Consider the following 19,474-nt stretch of genomic DNA (forward strand, 5'->3'; position numbering starts at 1 on the left):
CCCAGGCCGACTGCAGTGGTGTTATTCTCGCTCACAAGCTCCACCTCCCAGGTTCAATGCTTATATTCTCCTGCTCAGCCTCTGAGTAGTTGGGACTACAGGCTCTCACCACCAATGCCTGGCTAATTTTTTGTATTTTAGTAGAGATGGTTTCACCCTGCATAGCCACAGGATGGTCTCACCTCCTGACTGCGATCTGCCCGGCCTCGCCTCCCAAGTAAAAGTGCTAGGATTACAGGTATGAGCCACCGCGCCCGGCCATGTTTGCTTTATACCAAGCTAGGAGATAAATGTATTTGTATATATATGTATGTACATATATATATCAAACATTGCATAAATATATATATTTCCTAGCTCTGTATAAAACAAATATAGATATTTCCTAGCTTTTATAAAACATACATAAATATGTATATATTTCCTAGCTCTATATACTAAAAAAACCTAAAAACAATGACCAAATGGGTGACAATGACCCCTTATGGCACCAAGATTATGATCTTCAAACACTACTTCCCACCAAAAAGAAATGTGGCTCCTTGGAGAAATGGCTGACTCCAGGCCTGGGACAAGACAAGTACAAGGCTGGGCGCGGTGACTCACGTCTGGATTCCCGAGGTGGGCAGATCGCCTGAGGTCAGGAGTTTGAGACCAGCCTGGCCAACATGGTGAAACCCCATCTCTACTAAAACTACAAAAATAAGCCTGGTATGGTGGCACATGCCTGTAATCCCAGCTCTAGGGAAGCTGAGACAGGAGAATCGCTTGAACCTGGGAGGCAGAGGTTACAGTGAGCTGAGATCGCACCACTGTACTCCACCCTGGGTGACAGAGTGAGACCCTGTCTCAAAAAATACATACATATATATATATATAAAACAAGTACAAGAAGAGCCAGGAACATGTTTTCAAGCCAGACAGCAATGAAGCTATTAAACCCTAATTCTACCAAGGGTCCTTCCAAAGGACTCTAGGGCCAACTTGAAGAGCCTTCCACTAACTAAAGACATGGCCAGACAACATGAGCATCTTTAAGGGTAGTGATAGTAGTGGGAAACACATCAAACATGCTCATATCTATGAGAATGTAATGATACTTAAGAAAACACAACTAATTGGCCACCACTAGAAGAGAAGCACCAACTCATTATTTTGAAAACTTGTGGAAAAAAAAAAAATTCAAGAAAGAGTCAAGCCCTGATTCTGCTCTTCCTGCATGAACTGCACCTCTGAGTAACCAACGAGTAGCAGATGAGGGGAAGTTTCTCTTTGTAGAAGTATTCTTGCTAAGGCGGGGCACAGTGGCTCATGCCTGTAATTCCAGCACTTTGGGAGGCTGAGGAGGGGGATCACCTGAGGTCAGGAGTTCAAGACCAGTCTGGCCAACATGGTGAAACCCTGTCTCTACTAAAAATACCAAAAAAATTAGCCAGGCATGGTGGTGCACGTCTATAATCCCAGCTACTCGGGAGGCTGAGGCAGGAGAATTGCTTGAACCTGGGAGGCAGAGATTACAGTAAGCTGAGATTGTGCCACTGCACTCCAGCCCGGGCGACAAAGCGAGACTCCATTTCACAAAAACAAAACAAAACAAAACAAAACAAAAAAACAGTATCCCTGCTAATAAATGAGGACAAAATGATAGAATTAGACTAATCTGGGCTGGGCAAGGTGGCTTACATCTGTAATACCAGCGCTTCGGGAAGCCAAGCATGGGATCACTGGAGCCCAGCAGTTCCCAGACCAGCCTCAGTAACACAGCAAAACCCCATGTCTTTAAAAATAAATTTTTTTTTTTTAAGAATTAGACTAATTTGGCCAGGCACGGTGGCTCATGCCTGTAATCCCAGCACTTTGGGAGGCTGAGGCAGGCTGATCATGAGGTCAAGAGATTGAGCCCATCCTGGCCAACATGGTGAAACCCTGTCTCTACTTAAAAATATAAAAATTAGCCAGGTGTGGTGGCGTGCACCTGTAGTCCCAGCTACTCGGGAGGCTGAGGCAGGAGAATCACTTGAACCTCAGAAGCGGACCTTGCAGTGAGCCGAAATCGCACCACTGCACTCCAGCCTGGTGACAGAGTGAGACTCCGTCTCAAAAAAAACAAAAACCACAGGTGCGGTGGCCCACGCCTATAATTCCGGCACTTTGGGAGGCCGAGAAGGGCGGATTATGAGGTCAGGAGATCGAGACCATCCTGGCTAACGTGGTGAAACTCCATCTCTACAAAAAATACAAAAATTAGCCGGGTATGGTAGCATATGCCTATGATCCCAGCTACTCAGGAGGCTGAGGCAGAGAGTCACTTGATCCCAGCTACTCAGTAGGCAGAGGCTGAAGTGAGCCAAGATCACATCACTGCATTCCAGCCTAGGTGACAGAGCGAGATTACATCTCAAAAAAAAAAAAAAGATTTAGACTAATCTAAGATTGATCATCACTAGCTGCTAACATCACCAAAAAAGAGAAGCCACCAGCTCCTGATAGAAGGACACACCACCACCTATTCAACTTTCTAGATCCATCTGTCAAACTAAGACATTATGGAGGAGAGAGGAACATGTCAACCTACACCAAGAAAATGCCATCAGCAAAATCCAGACTGTGGGAAATTCTATGGGTAGATGTTGTTTGAGTCCCAATACAAACAAACGTATCAAAAAAAAAAAAAAAAAATTCATGACATTTGAAACCACTGAAACTGTGAACACTGATTGGATATCTGATGATAAGGAATTATTGTTAATTTGTTTTAGTTGTAATAGTGGTATTGTGGATATGTTTTTATTTATTTATTTTATTATATTATTATTATTATTTTTGAGACAGAGTTTTCGCTCTTGTTGCCCAGGCTAGAGTGCAACAGCACAGGCTCAGCTCGCTGCAACCTCCGCCTCTTCAGTTCAAGTGATTCTCCTGCCTCAGTCTCCCCAATAGCTGGGAATACAGGCACCCGCCACCACACCCAGCTAATTTTTTATATTTAGTAGAGATGGGTTTTCACCATGTTAGGCTGGTCTCGAACTCCTGACCTCAGGTGATCCACCCACCTTGGCCTCTCAAAGTGCTGGGATTACAGGCATGAGCCAACCCCCCTGGCCTGTGGATATGTTTTTAAAATCCTTACCCTTGGCTGAGCGCAGTGGCTCACGCCTGTGAAACCCCATCTCTACAAAAATAAAAAAATTAGCCGGGAATGATGGGAGGTGCCTATAATTCCAGCTACTAGGGAGGCTGAGGTGGAAGAATTGCTTGAACCCAGGAGGCAGAGATTGCAGTGAGCCAAGATCATGCCATTGCACTCCAGCCTGGGTGACAGAAGAGACTCCATCTCAAAAAAATAAAAATAAAAAAATCCTTATCCTTTAGAGATATATACTGAAACACTCACAGGTAAAATATCATATTTAGAATTCACTTTAAAATGATATGAGGGGGACTGAGATTAAACAAGATTGGCCTAGAAGTTAATAATTGTTGAAACTAGGTAATTGGTACATGGGGGTTCATTATGCTATTGCCTACTCTTATATATGTTTAAAATTCTTCATAACAAAGAGTTTTAAATATACATTAATACGATGAGCTCTCAATATCCTCACATATTCTTAGCTCATGTAAGCCTTAGAAAAGGGGCTGAACAGCCAGGCGAGGTGGTTGTCGCCTGTAATCCCAGCACTTTGGGAGGCCGAGGTGGGTGTATCACTTGAGGTCAGGAGTTCGAGACCAGCCTGGCCAACAGGGCAAAACCCTGTCTCTACTAAAAATTCAAAAGTTAGCTGGACATGGTGGCAGGCACCTGTAATCCCATCTACTCGGGAGGGTGAGGCAGGAGACTCGCTTGAATCCAGGAAGTAAAGGTTGTAGTGAGCCGAGACTACGCCACTGCACTCCAGTCTGGGCAACAAGAGCAAGACTCTGTCTCAAAAAAAAAAAAAAAGAAAAAAGAAAAGGGGCTGAAGAAGCTGGGCCATGTGTAGCCTTGCGGTCACTGCGTTCTCCTAGCAATTTATTGACTCCCCCTGGGCTACCAATGGTTCAGGCCGCATGTTGGGTCTTTATACTAGGAACAAAACACAAAATTACAAAAAGTACATTTTCTTTTTTCTTTTTTTTTTCTTTTTTGAGAAGGAGTCTCGCTCTGTCGCCCAGGCTGGAGTGCAGTGGTGTGATCTCGGCTCACTGCAAGCTCTGCCTCCCTGGTTCACGCCATTCTCCTGCCTCAGCCTCCCCAGTAGCGGGGACTACAGGCGCCCGCCACTGCACCTGGCTAATGTTTTTGTGTGTATTTTTAGTAGAGAGAGGGTTTCACCATGTTATCCAGGATGGTCTTGCTCTCCTGACCTCGTGATCCACCCTCCTTGGCCTCCCAAAGTGCTGGGGTTACAGGCGTGAGCCACGGCGCCCGGCCCAAAAAGTACATTTTCTATAAAAATGCTTCACTTAAGGCCGGGCGCGGTGGCTTATGCCTGTAATCCTAGCACTTTGGGAGGCTGAGGTGGGTGGATCACTTGAGGTCAGGAGATCGAGATCATGCTGGCCAATATGGTGAAACCTCGTCTCTACTAAAAATACAAAAATTAGCTGGGCGTGGAGGCGCGAGCCTGTAATCCCACCTACTCAGGAGGCTGAGGCAGAAGAATCGCTTGAACATGGGAGGCGGAGGTTGCAGTGAGCTGAGATCACGCCACTGCACTCCAGACTGGCGACAAAGCTAGACTCCGTCTCAAAAAAAAAAAAAAAAAAAAAAGCTTCAATGAAATTTGAGAGTCTTCCAAGTATAAGGCCCTAGGCCCAGCACTCTAGAGGATACTACATTGAGAAGACATGGCCCCATGTTCTGGTGGGGAGGAGGGAGGTATTGATCTAATGGAGAGAGGACGAATACCCAGCTGATGGGGTGCATGGCCAAATGAAATAATACACAAAAAGGCATCCAGAGGAAGAACAGTTCCTCCAGATCGCTGCAGAAAATCCATATAGGTCCATGCTGAGATGACCCTGGGATTAAGCCTGCCCAGTTAGGGATTTCAGCAGCAATGAGGAGGGGTCCTTCTGGCTAAGGGGATGGCAGGAAGATCTGGAGTGAGGAATGAAACGCATGTGGCTTGCAAAGGGGGAGTAAGGCAAGTTTGTTAGAAGAAGGGTCAAGGCTGGAGGAAGACGAGTGATAGGGAAAAGAGAGGTGGGACCTGGCTGTGAAGGACAGTGACTATCATGCCCAGGGTCAGGGCTTCATCTGGTGAGCCCGGGGAAACCACACACTGTATTAGGAAGGCAGCACCTCCTGCTGCTTCAAAGGACAACGCAATCTGGCAGTTTCCTATGCAAGCTCAGCCATGCCATCTGCCCTCCTCTTGGTTTCAGGCAACGGCCCAGCAATGCAGATCGAATGGTGTGAGTCAAGATTGTTAAATCGGTATTAAATGTAGAGCTGTGGCTGTGCACGTGACAAGATGCCAAATGGAATGAAGCATCACTAAGCAATCAGAACTCCAAGTACTCTCAAAAAAAAAATGTAAGGCAACATGGCAAAGCATTGCACATAAAAGAAAAAAGTGTACAGCACCCAGCATGACCCCAAAACTTATTGACAGTTTGCTCCATCTGTATGATTATGAAAGGAGCCTCTTAAAGCCACATCTCTGTGTGGTGACACCTGCTGTGTGATTCACCACACACCAAGCTGCCAATTTCAATTTTATTCAGAGGTATTTCTTACCATCTACTCTCTGCATATGTCAGCATCCAGCAGTCATCCAGGGAATAGGCCCACTTTCCCTCTCTTTCCCCTTGGGATAAGCATATATTGATCTTGTTCTAGGGAACCTCACAGTCTTTTCACAGACCTCTCCTTCTCTACTGACATAGTTTGCCAGCTTTATCCCAAAAGACTACAGAGGAAGTGAAAGCCACATGTTCGACTATCCAGGGGCTCCCACAAAGCACTTTGCCTGAACCTTTTGGCCTCTTACTGAATGACCAGAGTGTGTGCACACTTCCCCGCCTCTCCTCCACTCCAGTTGTGTGACAGTGGTATGCAGGTCTGTTACACGCATTGCCTTGCACATTGTGGTCACTGCAGGAGATCAATAAACAATAAACAATATGACCAAAGCTAGTGTAGGCTGAAATGTCACAAACATTTCAGACTTCTTGTCAGGCCCTAATCTTGGATTAACAGACCCTCCCTGAGAAAAGTACAAGGTTCAAGAGCAGCAGCTGAAGAACTCACAGCTGATACTCCACCAAAGGCGCAAACATACTGGGGAGGCCGGACGCAGTGGCTCACACCTGTAATCCCAGCACTTTGGGAGGCCAAGGCGGGTGGATCACGTGAGGTAGGGAGTTCGAGACCAGCCTGGCCAACATGGAGAAATCCTGACTCTAGTAAAAATACAAAATTAGCCGGGCATGGTGGTGCATGCCTGTAATCCCAGCTACTCGAGAGGCTGAGGCAGGATAATTGCTTAAATCCTGGAGGCAGAGGTTGTGGTGAGCCGAGATCACGCCACTGCACTCCAGCCTGGTAAACAAGAGTAAAACTCCATCTCAAAAAGAAAAACAACTACTGGGGAGGAAGGGGTCCATGTGGCAGGTGTACCCCAGTCACATGCAAAAACCATGCTGCCAGATGGCCTTAGGCAAGGCCTAGATCAGACAAGTGTTTGGGAAGCAATCAAGGGCTAATCACATAGCCAGGAGTGCCACAGAGCAGGCACTCGGTACACAGAGCAGCAGACATGCTATGTGTTTGACACCCTGCAAGACTGGCACGTGGCCTTCTCTGATCAGAGACAGGAGGCCACTCCATCACTCAAAGCAAAGTATGGGCACTCTCCCTGAACCAGCCCTTACCCTGACTGATGTCACTGATGTCTGCGAGGAGGAAGGAGTTCACACCTGTGCAGAAAAGAGTTCACATAGCAAGCCTGAGACTGCCCGTCCTTTGACACGCCTGCTTCCAAGGGGCCTTTGACTGGTGTCTGGGAGCTTGAATTTGGGGAGGTTTCCCACCATTCTCTAACTGATAAGGGTGGCTCACTGTGCCTATACTGTTTGTGCAAACAATGTGATTTATGGCAAATATCTGCTTTCCAGCTCACACCTGTAATACCAGCACTTTGGGAGGCTGAGATCACCTGAGGTCAGGAGTTCGAGACCAGCCTGGCCAACATGGTGAAAACCCATCTCTACTAAAAATACAAAAATTAGCCAAAAATCTCTTGAACCCAGGAGGCTGAGGTTGCAGTGAGCCAAGACTGCACCACTGCACTCCAGCCTGGGCAACACAGCAAGACTCTATCTCAAAAAACAAAAAAAAAAATCTGGTTTCCTTCTGGGAATCTGGAATTCAGGTATGTGCCAAACAGAAGGTGCCCACATGATGAACCCCCAGTAAAAACCCTGGGCTCTGAGTCTCTAAGGAACTTCCCTGGTTGGCAGCATTTCACGTGCGTTGTCACAACTCGGTGGTGGAGGGATTAAGTGCGTGTTGTGTGACTGCACTGGGAGAGGATCCTTGGAATATTGCAGCTGGTTTTCCCAGACTTCACTTTGTTTCTTTGCCATTGTGCTTTCTTTGCATCCTTTCATTATAACAAAGCATAGCTGTGGGTACAACTATTAGGTTGGTGCAAAGGTAATCACAGTTTTTGTCATTAATATATGCTGAGTCCTGTGAGTCCTCCAAGTGGGTCATTGAGCCTGGGGTTACTCTTGGAGACCTCCGACCCAGGACCCCAGAGAAGAGTCTCCCCAGTGTGAGGTAGGTGGACACCTTTGCGTGGGCTGAGTCAGAAGACTGTGATTGAACCCTGGTGCTGTTCATGTACTTCCAGTTTTTTCCCCATGTAACAGGATGGCAAGACCAGCACCCCTGCACTGAAACCATAAACTGGAAACCACTCTGACACTTGCAGAATACCCCACAGACAAAAGATCCTATTATCCTGTTGGATCTAACATTTTAGGGTAAAGGCCCCTTCTTTGATCAATAGCTGGCTTCCAACAGTGCAAGAGAAACCAACAGATGCACAGAAAACTACTTTTAAAAGCTACAAGGCCAGGCCAGGCACAATGGCTCACACCTGTAATCCCAGCACTTTGGGAGGCTAAGGCAGGCAGATCACTTGAGATCAGGAATTTGAGACGAGACTGGACAACACGGTGAAACTCCGTCTCTACTAAAAATACAAAAATTAGCAGGGCATGGTGGTGGGTGCCTGTAATCCCAGCTACTCAGGAGACTAAGACAGGAGAATTGCTTGAACCTGGGAGGCAAAGGTTGTGGTGAGCCAGGATCGTGCCACTGCACTCCAGCCTGGGCAACAGACGGAGACTCCGTCTAAAAAAAAAAAAAAAAAAAAAAAAAAGCTATAGGGCTGGGCGTGGTGGCTCACGCCTATAATCCCAACACTTTCGGAGGCTGAGGCAGGTGGATCACTTGAGCTCAAGAGGTTGACACCAGCTTGGCCAACATGGTGAAACTCCATCTCTACCAAAAATACAAAAATTAGCTGAGTGTGGTGGTGTACGCCTGTAATCCCAGCTACTCTGTAGGGTGAGGCAGGAGAATCGCTTGAACCCAGGAGGCAGAGGTTGCAGTGAGCCAAGATTGTGCCACTGCACTTCAGCCTAGGCAACACAGTGAGACTCCATCTCAAAAAATAATAATAAAAAAAAGAAGATATTGATTCACTGAGTAGCCTACTACAACACGTTCAAACCTAGAAACGCATTATATCCACATTCCCACTGCTGCTTTTCTTGCACTCCTGGCTTAAGCCTGCAATCTCCAATTTATCTCCCTAGTTAACTTATTGCAGGAAACAAGTTTCTGAAATGGAAGACAAATTAAGAAAAATCCAAGTTTGGCATGAACATACTTGGCTTTCTGAAATCCCATAAACTCACAGGCAACTCTAATTCATTTACTTGCTCATCCATTCACAGACTAACCAAGCTACTGAGGATGTATCAGTGGCAAGTACTGCTCCAGGCTCTATGTGGAATACAAAGAAGATGCCAAACTTGGCCATGGTATCCTCCTGACACAAAGTTATCTGCAGAGAAGCTCAGACACACCCTGTAAATTCCGAAAGGAGGAAGACCTGGTTCTTTGGATCAGTAGGGGGCTATTCTAGGTATTTCAAACAGAAGAAATTCAATACAGGGATCTGCTTACACAGGAGAAGGTACTGTTTTGTTTTGTTTTGTTTATTTTTTTATTTATTTTTTGAGACGGAGTCTCACTCTGTCACCTAGGCTGGATTGCAGTGGCGTGATCATGGCTCACTGCAACCTCCAACTCCCGGGTTCAAGCGATTCTCATGCCTCAGCCTCCTGAGTAGCTGGGGTTACAGGCACCCACTACCATGCCCAGCTAATTTTTGTATTTTTAATAGAGACAGGATTTCACCACGTTGGTCAGGCTGGTCTTGAACTCCTGACCTCAGGTGACCCACCCACCTTGGCCTCCCAAACTGCTGGGATTACAGGCGTGAGCCACCACGCCCGGCAGAGAAGGTACTATTGAAAGAGAATCCTGGAGAAGGTGAGACAACCCCAGGGTCATGGAGGTGGGGCACTAGCACCACAGCAGGGATGCACTGTCCAAGACAGAAGCTGGGACACCAGGTAAGCAGAAGGCAGACCTGAACCATGATGTGGCAGCTGAGATGGAGAGGAGGAGCTACAGAAGATAGACAGGCAGGACTTGGAAATTTCATCTGATGTGGGATGAGGGAGGGAAGAGGCAGCAAGTATGACTCAGAGGTATTCAGCTATTCATAGAAAGAGGAGAGTTAGGAGGGGGAGGCAAGTTTGGTGGGGAAAATGACAATTCATGTCACTAGAACTTGCTGAGAATGTTGGTGTGCACTGTGCTCCTCCAAAATATGCTGCTAGTCCATTTGTCACCTCTTTGCAACAACTCTGTGCTAAATGCTAAGAAAATATACTTCAAATACTCACACATGATCAACCTGTGCATTCCTTTTGGACCTCCTAACAGTCTCAGAGTATGTAACACTGAATAATAATTTCAAATTCAAGCTGAATTCAATAAAGCTACCTCCTGGTAGCCCATTATGTGAGAACTAACCCTGCACACTTGCACCCTCAACTTCATGTTTTCAGGGACACTGAAAACTGGATGGACTTTTCCATCTCCAGCTTTTGAGTATTATCGAAATTGACATTGAAAACAGTAGTTGCTTGTCATCACTGGCCATGAGAGAAATGCAAATCAAAACCACAATGAGATACCATCTCACACCAGTTAGAATGGCAATCATTAAAAAGTCAGGAAACAATAGGTGCTGGAGAGGATGTGGAGAAATAGGAACACTTTTACACTGTTGGTGGTATTGTAAACTAGTTCAACAACTGTGGAAAACAGTATGGCGATTCCTCAAGGATCTAGAACTAGAAATACCATATGACCCAGCCATCCCATTACTGGGTATATACCCAAAGGATTATAAATCATGCTGCTGTAAAGACACATGCACACGTATGTTTATTGAGGCACTATTCACGATAGCAAAGACTTGGAATCAATCCAAATGTCCATCAGTGACAGACTGGATTAAGAAAATGTGGCACATATACACCATGGAATACTATGCAGCCATAAAAAAGGATGAGTTTGTGTCCTTTGTAGGGACATGGATGCAGCTGGAAACCATCATTCTCAGCAAACTATCACAAGAACAGAAAATCAAACACCGCATGTTCTCACTTATAGGTGGGAATTGAACAATGAGATCACTTGGACTCGGGAAGGTGAACATCACACAACGGGGCCTATTATGGGGAGGGGGGTTGGGATGGCATTGGGAGTTATACCTGACGTAAATGACGAGTTGATGGGTGCTGACGAGTTGATGGGTGCAGCACACCAACATGGCACAAGTATACATATGTAACAAACCTGCACGTTGTGCACATGTACCCTAGAACTTAAAGTATAATAACAAAAAAAAAAAAAAGAAAACAGTACAATATTTCTCGATGGCCCAGTTTTCACAGCGGTTGGCTTTTGGGAACTGAGTTCGTGAGAAGGGTGAGTACACAGTCTATCCCAGAGGCAACAATGTCTTGGTGCTACATCTTCTATTACCTGGCCACTGTCCCAAAATAGGTGCAGCTCACCAAGTGTTCAGTGGTCTTCCTCAGCCAAAGGATTTTTTTTTTTCTCTTTTTGAGACGTAGTTTCATTCTTGTTGCCCAGGCTGGAGTGCAATAGCACTCAGCTCACTACGACCTCTGCCTCCTAGGTTCAAGAGATTCTCCTGCCTCAGTCTCCTGAGTAGGCATGCGTCACTACGCCTAGCTAAATTTTTTTTTTTATTATTTACTAAAGACGGCGTTTCACCATGTTAGTTAAGCTGGTCTCAAACTCCTGACCTCAGGTGATCCACCTGCCTCGGTCTCCCAAAGTGCTGGGATTACAGACATGAGCCACTGTGCCCAGTCAAGGACTTTCAAAATTTATTTTCACTTGACTGCAGCTATCTTTCTTATAGACCCAAGCTAATTTCTAGGAGGCATTCCTTGCTAACTGGCTTAGCCATTACTAAGCATAGATCAGTATGAACAATAAATAAATAATTTAAAATGCTTCTGTTTGAAATCATTTCCTGAGAAATAAATGTCATTTATAATGTCACCAAGCAGACAACTGGTATACAACAAAACAGAAGTTTGTCTAACCTAATAATTGTTGTCATTAATGTAGATAAAAATTATGTTTGGAACACTTTCTCCGTAAAAACTTGCTGATGACAATACCTTTGAAAATTCTGTATCATTTAGGAATTCTTCTCTAATTTTATGGACTCACATGTTTCCTGTGAGATAAGAACTAGGGACAAATTTTTTCAAAGGGAACTTCCTGCAATTAAAAAAAAAAAAAAGCCAACATTGAACAAAAAACCATATTCCTATATTCTCCTTGTTAGTATCCAAATAAGCATATAATTAAGAATGCCAAGTAATGGAATAAGAATCTTGCCTTCTAGGCTGGGCTCGGTGGCTCACACCTGTTATTCCAGCACTTTGGGAGGCTAAGGCGAGCGGATCACGAGGTCAGGAGTTCGAGACTAGCCTGGCCAACACGGTGAAACCCTGTCTGTACTAAAAATACAAAAAAAAAAAAAAAAAAAATAGCTGGGTGTGCTGGCATGCCTCTGTAATCCCAGCTACTCGGGAGGCTGTGGCAGGAGAATTGCTTGAACCTGGGAGGCAGAGGTCACAGCAAGCTGAGATCGTGCCACTGCACTCCAGCCTGGGCGACAGAATGAGACTCCATCTCAATAAAAAAAAAAAAAAAAAAAGAAGAATCTTGTGTTCTGTCTTATTTATATTCCAAGCACGTTGTCAGAAAGAAGTAAAAATCTGCCAACAATTATCAATATCTCATAGAAACACTTTTTACACGTGATATATATAAAGAGCATTTTTAAAAATTCCTAATAATATGAATGTTACTAAGCCTAACTATTGGTAAAATGTGCTTTCTTCCTTAGAATATACTTAAGCAATCAAATGAGCTTCTCGAGAAAAATCTAGGGCAGAAGTGTACCCGAGGAAGTCACATTGAAAGGAGAAATTTTAATCCAAACCCCCATTCTTTCACTATTAAGGTAAAAATAATGGAAATGGAAATACAGGTCAGGACCACAATGAGTGATCATAGTTCTTATTTGATTGGCAAAATCAATACTAACAATACCAAGTGTTGCAAAGGATAAGGATCCACAGAATCTCTTTTTCGTGACTGGTGGGAATATAAATTTGTGCAACTGCTTTGGGAAACAGTTTGGCATTACGTAAGATGAACATTCACAATTCTCTACAACCCAGAAATTATACCCAAGAGAAATTCCTGCACACATACAAGAATGTTTGTAGTGACCCATCGTCAGGAAAATGCGTAAGTAAAAGGTGCCACATTTGCACCCTGGACTTTATACAATAGTCAAAATAAGTCCTGCAAAAATAACATACGCTATATATTAGAAACCCTTTTTAAAATAAGGTTAAAGATGACTGCATAGCCAGGCGCAGTGGCTTATGCGTGTAATCCCAGCAGTGTGGGAGGCTGAGGAGGGTGGATCACTTGAGGCCAGGAGTTTGAGACCAGCCTGGCCAACATAACGAAACCCCGTGTCTACTAAAAACACACAAAAAATTAGCTGGGCACGGTAGCGCGCTCCTGTGATCCCAGCTACTCAGGAGGCTGAGGCATGAGAATCACTGGAACCTGGAGTGGGAGAGTGTAGTAAGCCAAGATCGGGCCACTGCACTCCAGCCTGGGCAACAGAACAACACTCTGTCTAAAAAAAAAAAAAAAAATTGTAATAAAAAATATGGGCTCTTAAAAATTACACCTAGATGAGATAAAATTAAATAAAATGGGGAGAAAAGTAGATGGTGACCAGGATTTGGAATGGTGGCTATCCTGGAGGAGGGGAGGCCAGAAAGTGGGATGGGATGGCAGGGGGCACAAGAAATAGGTGCCCACATTTTCTCCAAACACCAGGCTTCACTTAGTTAAAAATTTAAAAGTTGGCCAGGTGCGGTGGTTCATGCCTGTAATCCCAGCACTTTGGGAAGCCAAGGCGGGCAGATCACGAAGTCAGGAGTTAGAGACCATCCTGGCCAACATGGTGAAACCCTGTCTCTACTAAAATACAAAAAATTAGCCAGGTGTGGTGGTGCGCGCCTGTAGTCCCAGCTACTCAGGAGGCAGAGGCAGGGGAATTGCTTGAACCCGGGAGGCGGAGCTTGCAGTTTGCCGAGATCACGCCACTGCACTCCCGCCTGGCGACAGAGCAAGACTCTGTCTAAAAAAATAAAAATTAAAAAAATTAAAAAAAATTAAAAGTTGAGAGTGGTCTTTCCAAAAAGGGAGCCAGCAAGAGAAATGGCTCTGATTCCCTCTTCACCAGCCACATTGCCCAGCAGGTAAGCCTGACTCTACCCGCCCCCAAGGAAAAGAGATCATGAATTTAAAAATTATTTCACTCTGTTTCCAACTCACGAGTACTCTAATCTCACCTCTATCTCCAGCCACACCCATTTGGCCAACTGCTGAGAGCTGGGTGTCTGGAGAGGGCTGGAGGAGATAACACACATGCACGGCGCTGGGCACAGATGGCGCAACCGAAAACCCACCCTGCTGCTCTCAGGGTTTCATGACAGACCTGGAGGATGCTCAGTCCTTGATCCCAGCTGGCAGGGTGGCCTGTTCTGGAAGGGGGGGATTCAGATCAGAAGCGGGGACAGGAGAACAGCGTCAAACATCTCAAGTGGCAATTCCAGCTGCACCTCAAATGGGCCTTTTCTGCACATAAACTCATCTCTGGTGGCGTTCGGACACTCAGCCTGCAAGCTGGCTGCCTCTGGGGAGGCCACTGAGGTTCATTCATTCAGCCTCAGTTCCCCTTTCCTGGCCAGCCTTGCATGGAATGCAGTGAAGGCACAGGGTCCTATAAATGTCAGGAATCGTTCATTCTACCTGGGTGAGGTCAGCAACAATTTGAACCATCTTAGAATCTCGAAAAGTCTGAAAAGGAAATTGCAGAGCTGGACTGTACACGCACACACACAAGAAACTTGTTCTTACTCCCTCCTCCCCCCAGAACTAGCATTTATCTTCACAACATTATCAGCAAGCAGTAAGAATTTTTCTTAGTTACCCAGAGAATCTACACATTTGAGATTACTCTGAAATGTCAACTGTCTACACATGTTATTTTAAGAAAAGAAGATTTGAGAGGCCGAGATGGGCAGGTCATGAGGTCAAGAGATCAAGACCATCCTGGCCAACATGGTGAAACCCCGCCTCTACTAAAAATACAAAAATTAGCCGTGCATGGTGGCGCGAGCCTGTAATCCCAGCTACTCAGGAGACTGAGGCAGGAGAATTGCTTGAACCTGGGGGGCGGAGGTGGCAGTGAGCCAAGATTGTGCCACTGTACTCCAGCCTGGGCGACAGAGCAAGACTCCGTCTCAAAAACAAAAACAACAGAAAACAAAACCCTGTAGTGGGTGACTTGAAGGGATACTGTTGGCTGAATGAAGTGAATGAAGTGACCTGAATTTCAGCAACAGCAAGTCAAGGTCCTTCTGTGTGCAACAGTGAAACAGTGCTTCTCAGAGTGTGGTACTGGACCAGCATCACCGGCCACGCCTGGGAAGTTATTAGAAAAGCCGAATCTCAGGCCCTTCCCCTAGGCCCACTGAATCAGAAACTCAGTGGGGAGGCCCAGCACTTTGTGTTCCAACAAGCTCTTCAGGGAATGCTGATGCACACTCAGGTTTGAGAACCACTGGCATAGACTGATCTGAGTTCTCAAGGCTTAAACCAACCATCCCCAGGAAGCAGACTCAGGGAAGAGCCAGTAAGAAAGCAAAGGGAGGCTTCACTAACCTCCTCCTTTCAACCCCTTTCAGTGGGAAGACAATGTTAGCTCTCTCACTGCTGGACTTCAATTTTGAATCCCATGCTGGTTCTGGAATAAGAAAGGAGGGCAGCAAAACACCTCCTGGTTCTCCGCAAAACACCAAGATGGACTCCTGAAGGCCAGGAGCCCTGTCCAATACATCTGTGAGTCTGTGGTGCCCAGCCCAAGGCCTGGCAACCAGAGGCATCAGGAAAGGTGGGAGTAACTGCCCCAGGCGGGAAGAATAAGCAGCCCTTCCTAAGAGTGTGGGTCCTAAGGACTGAACAAGGTGACTGTCTCCCTCAATCCCAAACACACAATGATGTTAGCTCCCGAACCAGAAAGGGCAAGGACTTTGAAGGGCTGACTCTAGCTAGCTGCCCCAAGCCCCACAACTGCCAAGCAGGAGAGAACTGAGGCCCCAGATCACTCCCTTACTCCACCTCCCCACTTGCCCAAAAATCCAAGTTTGCCAGAGGTCATGTCCACAAATTACATTCACCCTTGCCAGAGGTCAGGACCCCCAGCCCTTGGCGGCGGGCCAGAAGTGTGCCTTGTCCTGCTGGAATGCACGCCCCTAAACATCTCTAGACTAGCGGCAGTGTCCCCCAACTCTGGAGGCCCTCCATCACCATCCCTGCAGCATCATCACCCTCCAATCCCCATGTCCCACCCTGGCGCTGCCATACCTGTAGTAAGAGAGCAAACCATTGCCCAGCACGAACCAGCGGCGCTGGTAGCCCTTCAGATAGTTGGTCCACTTGAGGAGCCAGCCCTCGAAGCTGTCCAGAGGCAGTAAGGCCAGTGGGGCACTGGAGGTCGTGCCAGTCCCCGACATTGGAACCCCAAGAGGAGTCTTCGCCTGTCCTGATCGCAGAAGAGGCAGGGGCTTTAACGCTGGCAGCGATCCCGACTCGGGTCTGAGAAAGGGCGCGCTCCCCACCGCTCGGGAGAGCGGCTCTGATGCGGCCTTAGTGAAGGGCCCAGCCCCTACACCTGAACTTGACTCTGACCCTGGCCGCGATCCCTGCAGCAGTTCCGATGCCTGCCCAGCCCCTGGTTCCGGCTCAGACGTCGTCTCGGACACAGGCTCCGATCTTGGCACTGCCTCCGAAACTGCCTCTGACACCTGTTCTGACAGCGGTCCCCGCTCCGGTTCGGGCACGGGCTGGGGCTGGGGCTTGGGCTCCGGCCCGGAGCCGGACGTGGAAGCGCTCATGCCCGGCGCCGCCGTGTGGCACGACAGGCAGGGGACAACCGTGAACAGCGACGAGAGCCCGCGGGAGCGGCCGCCACAGCCGCCGCCTCGGCTCGGAGCGGCCGCTTTCCCCATAGAGCCGACCGACCCGCGCGCGGCCGAGCGGCCAGTGGGGGCGGGGGGCAGGCCGGGGGCGCAGTCACGTGCGCGCGGCACGAGACGGGGGCGCGCGCGGGTCCCTCCGCGGCCCCGTGCGCCCCGCGCCCGCCAGCGCCCGCCGGCTGTTGTGCTCTCGGCCAGCAGCGGGCCAGGTTTGGCTTCTAGGTCCTCCCTCTGTCCGGCGGGTGGAAGGAGCCCTGGAAACACCTGTGGGCGGCGAGCTCGGCGGGCGGGCAGGCGACGCGAAGGGGATGGCGCGCTTCAGGCCACGGTCCCTGCTGCGGCCCAGCCCGTGCCAGGCGCTGGAGGAACAATGATGAATGCGGAGCCCGTCGGCTCCCAGCGCAGCTCTGCCCACGGGACCCTGCGCCGACGCCCCCTCCCCCAATCCGGGCTGGGATGGGTTCGCTCTCCGCCACCAAGGAAAGCCAGGCGGGAAGCAGGTACGGCACCCAGAGGCCATGAAATGCGCACGAAGCACAGGAGCCAGCCGGGTGGCGCTAAAAGCTAAGGACGACGCCCCCGCCCCCCATGGCAGCCATTACCTGTCTGTGGGTTGCTCCTGCGGCCACCAGAAGCGGAGGCCCCAAGCCGCCTCCACCACCGCCTCCACCTCCTGAGCCAACTGGACTACGGTTCATGCTAGGGCGCTTCGCTGCAAGTGGCGACATCGTTCGGGTTCTCTAAACAAATATGGGAAGACTTTTTATAAACCAAGCTTCTTAGTACAAGAAACATCTCAAAGTGGGGTTCTTAACTTGGACCTCCTGGGATCCCTGGGTAGGCTGGCAGTCTGTGAGGCTTCCGCAGTAGTTGTGGAGGTTTACCTGTTTGTGCCTTTTTCCAGAGTAGGTCCATAATTTTCATGGGATTCCCAAAGGAGGCTGTGACCCCAGAATGGTTAAAACATCAGCGAATTTCGCCCCACCCCACGCCTTTTTTACCTTTTTTTTTTTTTTTTTTTTTTTGAGACTGAGTCTCACTCAGTAGCCCAGGCTGGAATGCAGTGGCGTGATCTTGGTTCACTGTAGCCTCTTCTTCCCAGGTTCAAGTGATTCTCCTGCCTCGGCCTCCCTAGTAGCTGGGATTCAAGGGCCCGCACAACGCCCGGCTAATTTTTGTATTTTTAGTAGAAACCGGTTTTCACCATGTTGGTTAGGCTGGTCTTCAACTCCTGGCCTCAGGTGATCCTCCCTCCTCAGCCTCCCAAAGTGCTAGGATTACAGGCATGAGCCACTGTGCCCAGCCATCAGTGATTTTTTTTCTGAAGAATCTGTCCGGCCGGCGGGCGCGGTGGCTCACGCCTGTAATCCCAGCACTTTGGGAGGCCGAGGAGGGCAGATCACAAGGTCCGGAGATCCAGACCATACTGGCTAACACGGTGAAACCCTGTCTGAAGTTTATGGTTACTACAAATAATCAGAAATACAAATGGAAAGACTGAATATTGGGTTTCTGTCCAGACCTTTCCAACTTAGACCTCTCTGCAGACTCCCCTTAGTTCATCATCATGTCTTACTCTCCCCTTACCCACCTATCCTTTCCTGATCTTTGCTTGTGACAAGATGACCTGTGTAAGGACTGCCTCCTACGTGAAGTGGTCCCCAGAAGGAAGCGGATTGGAAGGTCCTAGAAATAGGAGGTGTAGACATGCACTGAACAGGAACCCCTGGCATCTTTGCTGGTGACTTTGAGACCTTCCTCAGGCACTTGTCTTTGAATGGTGGTCTTATCTGCAATTTTGGTGTGAGCTCTGGAGTGCAGAGAACCGCCCATCTTGGTCTATCCCGTATGTATGACGGTGACCCTCAAACTTCAGTGTGCTGAGTCACCCCAAGGAAAAGTGATTGCCTCTGGAGTACAGTGGGGGACAGAACTGGACAACTGGGAAATGAGGTGGAATGCTTGCTTTTCACTTACGCTTTGAACCTTTTGTATGTTTTGCTGTGTATGTTTCACTGTGTGTATGTTTCACCTATTCAAAATAATGATAATAATTGTTAAAATCACCCTAGAGAGGTTTATTAGAAATTCGCTTTTCCAGGGCTGGGCACGGTGGCTCATGCCTGTAATCCCAGCACTTTGGGAGGCCGAGGTGGCAGATCATGAGGTCAGGAGTTCGAGACCAGTCTGGCCAACATAATGAAACCCTGTCTCTACTAAAAATACAGAAAATTAGCTGGGTGTGGTGGTGTGTGCCTGTAATCCCAGCTACTTGGGAGGCTGAGGCAGGAGAATCACATGAACCCAGGAGGCAGAGGTTGCAGTGAGCAGAGATCACAACATTGCACTCCAGCCTGGGCAACAGTGCGAAACTCCATCTTAGTAAAAAACAAAAGAAAAAGAAATTCGCTTTTCCATCCCCAGTAAATCAGAGGTGGAATCCAGGAACATGCTTTTTTTTTTTTCTTTCTTTCTTTTTCTTTTCTTGAGACAGTGTCTGCCTCTGTCACCTAGTCTGGAGTGCAGTGGTGCAATCATGGCTCACTGCAGCCTTGACATTCAGGGGTCAAGTGGTCCTCCCACCTCAGCCTCCAGACTAGGTGGGACTACAGGCATGTGCCACCACACCCGGCTAATTAAAAAAAAATTTTTTGTAGAGATGGAGTCTCCCTATGTTGCCCAGACTGGTCTCGAACTCCTGGGCTCAGGGAATCCT

General features: G+C 47.7%; 1 protein-coding gene and 1 long non-coding RNA gene across 4 annotated transcripts in view; one reads left to right on the forward strand and one right to left on the reverse strand.

Moving 5' to 3' along the window:
- The window catches only part of LOC116270740, a 69,183-nt gene extending 60,147 nt beyond the window's left edge, over positions 1-9,036 (forward strand). Inside the window, exon 3 of the long non-coding RNA XR_004178915.1 lies at positions 8,959-9,036. This is a non-coding gene — a long non-coding RNA (uncharacterized LOC116270740). The remainder of the gene's footprint in view (positions 1-8,958) is intronic.
- OSBP2 (oxysterol binding protein 2) overlaps positions 1-16,857 on the reverse strand; it is a 221,023-nt gene extending 204,166 nt beyond the window's left edge. For all 3 annotated transcript variants that reach the window (XM_017945258.2, XM_009217104.3, XM_017945257.2), the window contains exon 1: positions 16,148-16,857. In XM_017945258.2, coding sequence (XP_017800747.1) covers positions 16,148-16,791 — 644 coding nt within the window. In that variant the 5' untranslated portion in view covers positions 16,792-16,857. The remainder of the gene's footprint in view (positions 1-16,147) is intronic.
- Positions 16,858-19,474: the final 2,617 nt, after the last annotated feature.

The sequence above is a fragment of the Papio anubis genome, chromosome 16, assembly GCF_008728515.1.
Source record: "Papio anubis isolate 15944 chromosome 16, Panubis1.0, whole genome shotgun sequence".
NCBI classification, from domain to species: Eukaryota; Metazoa; Chordata; class Mammalia; order Primates; family Cercopithecidae; genus Papio; species Papio anubis.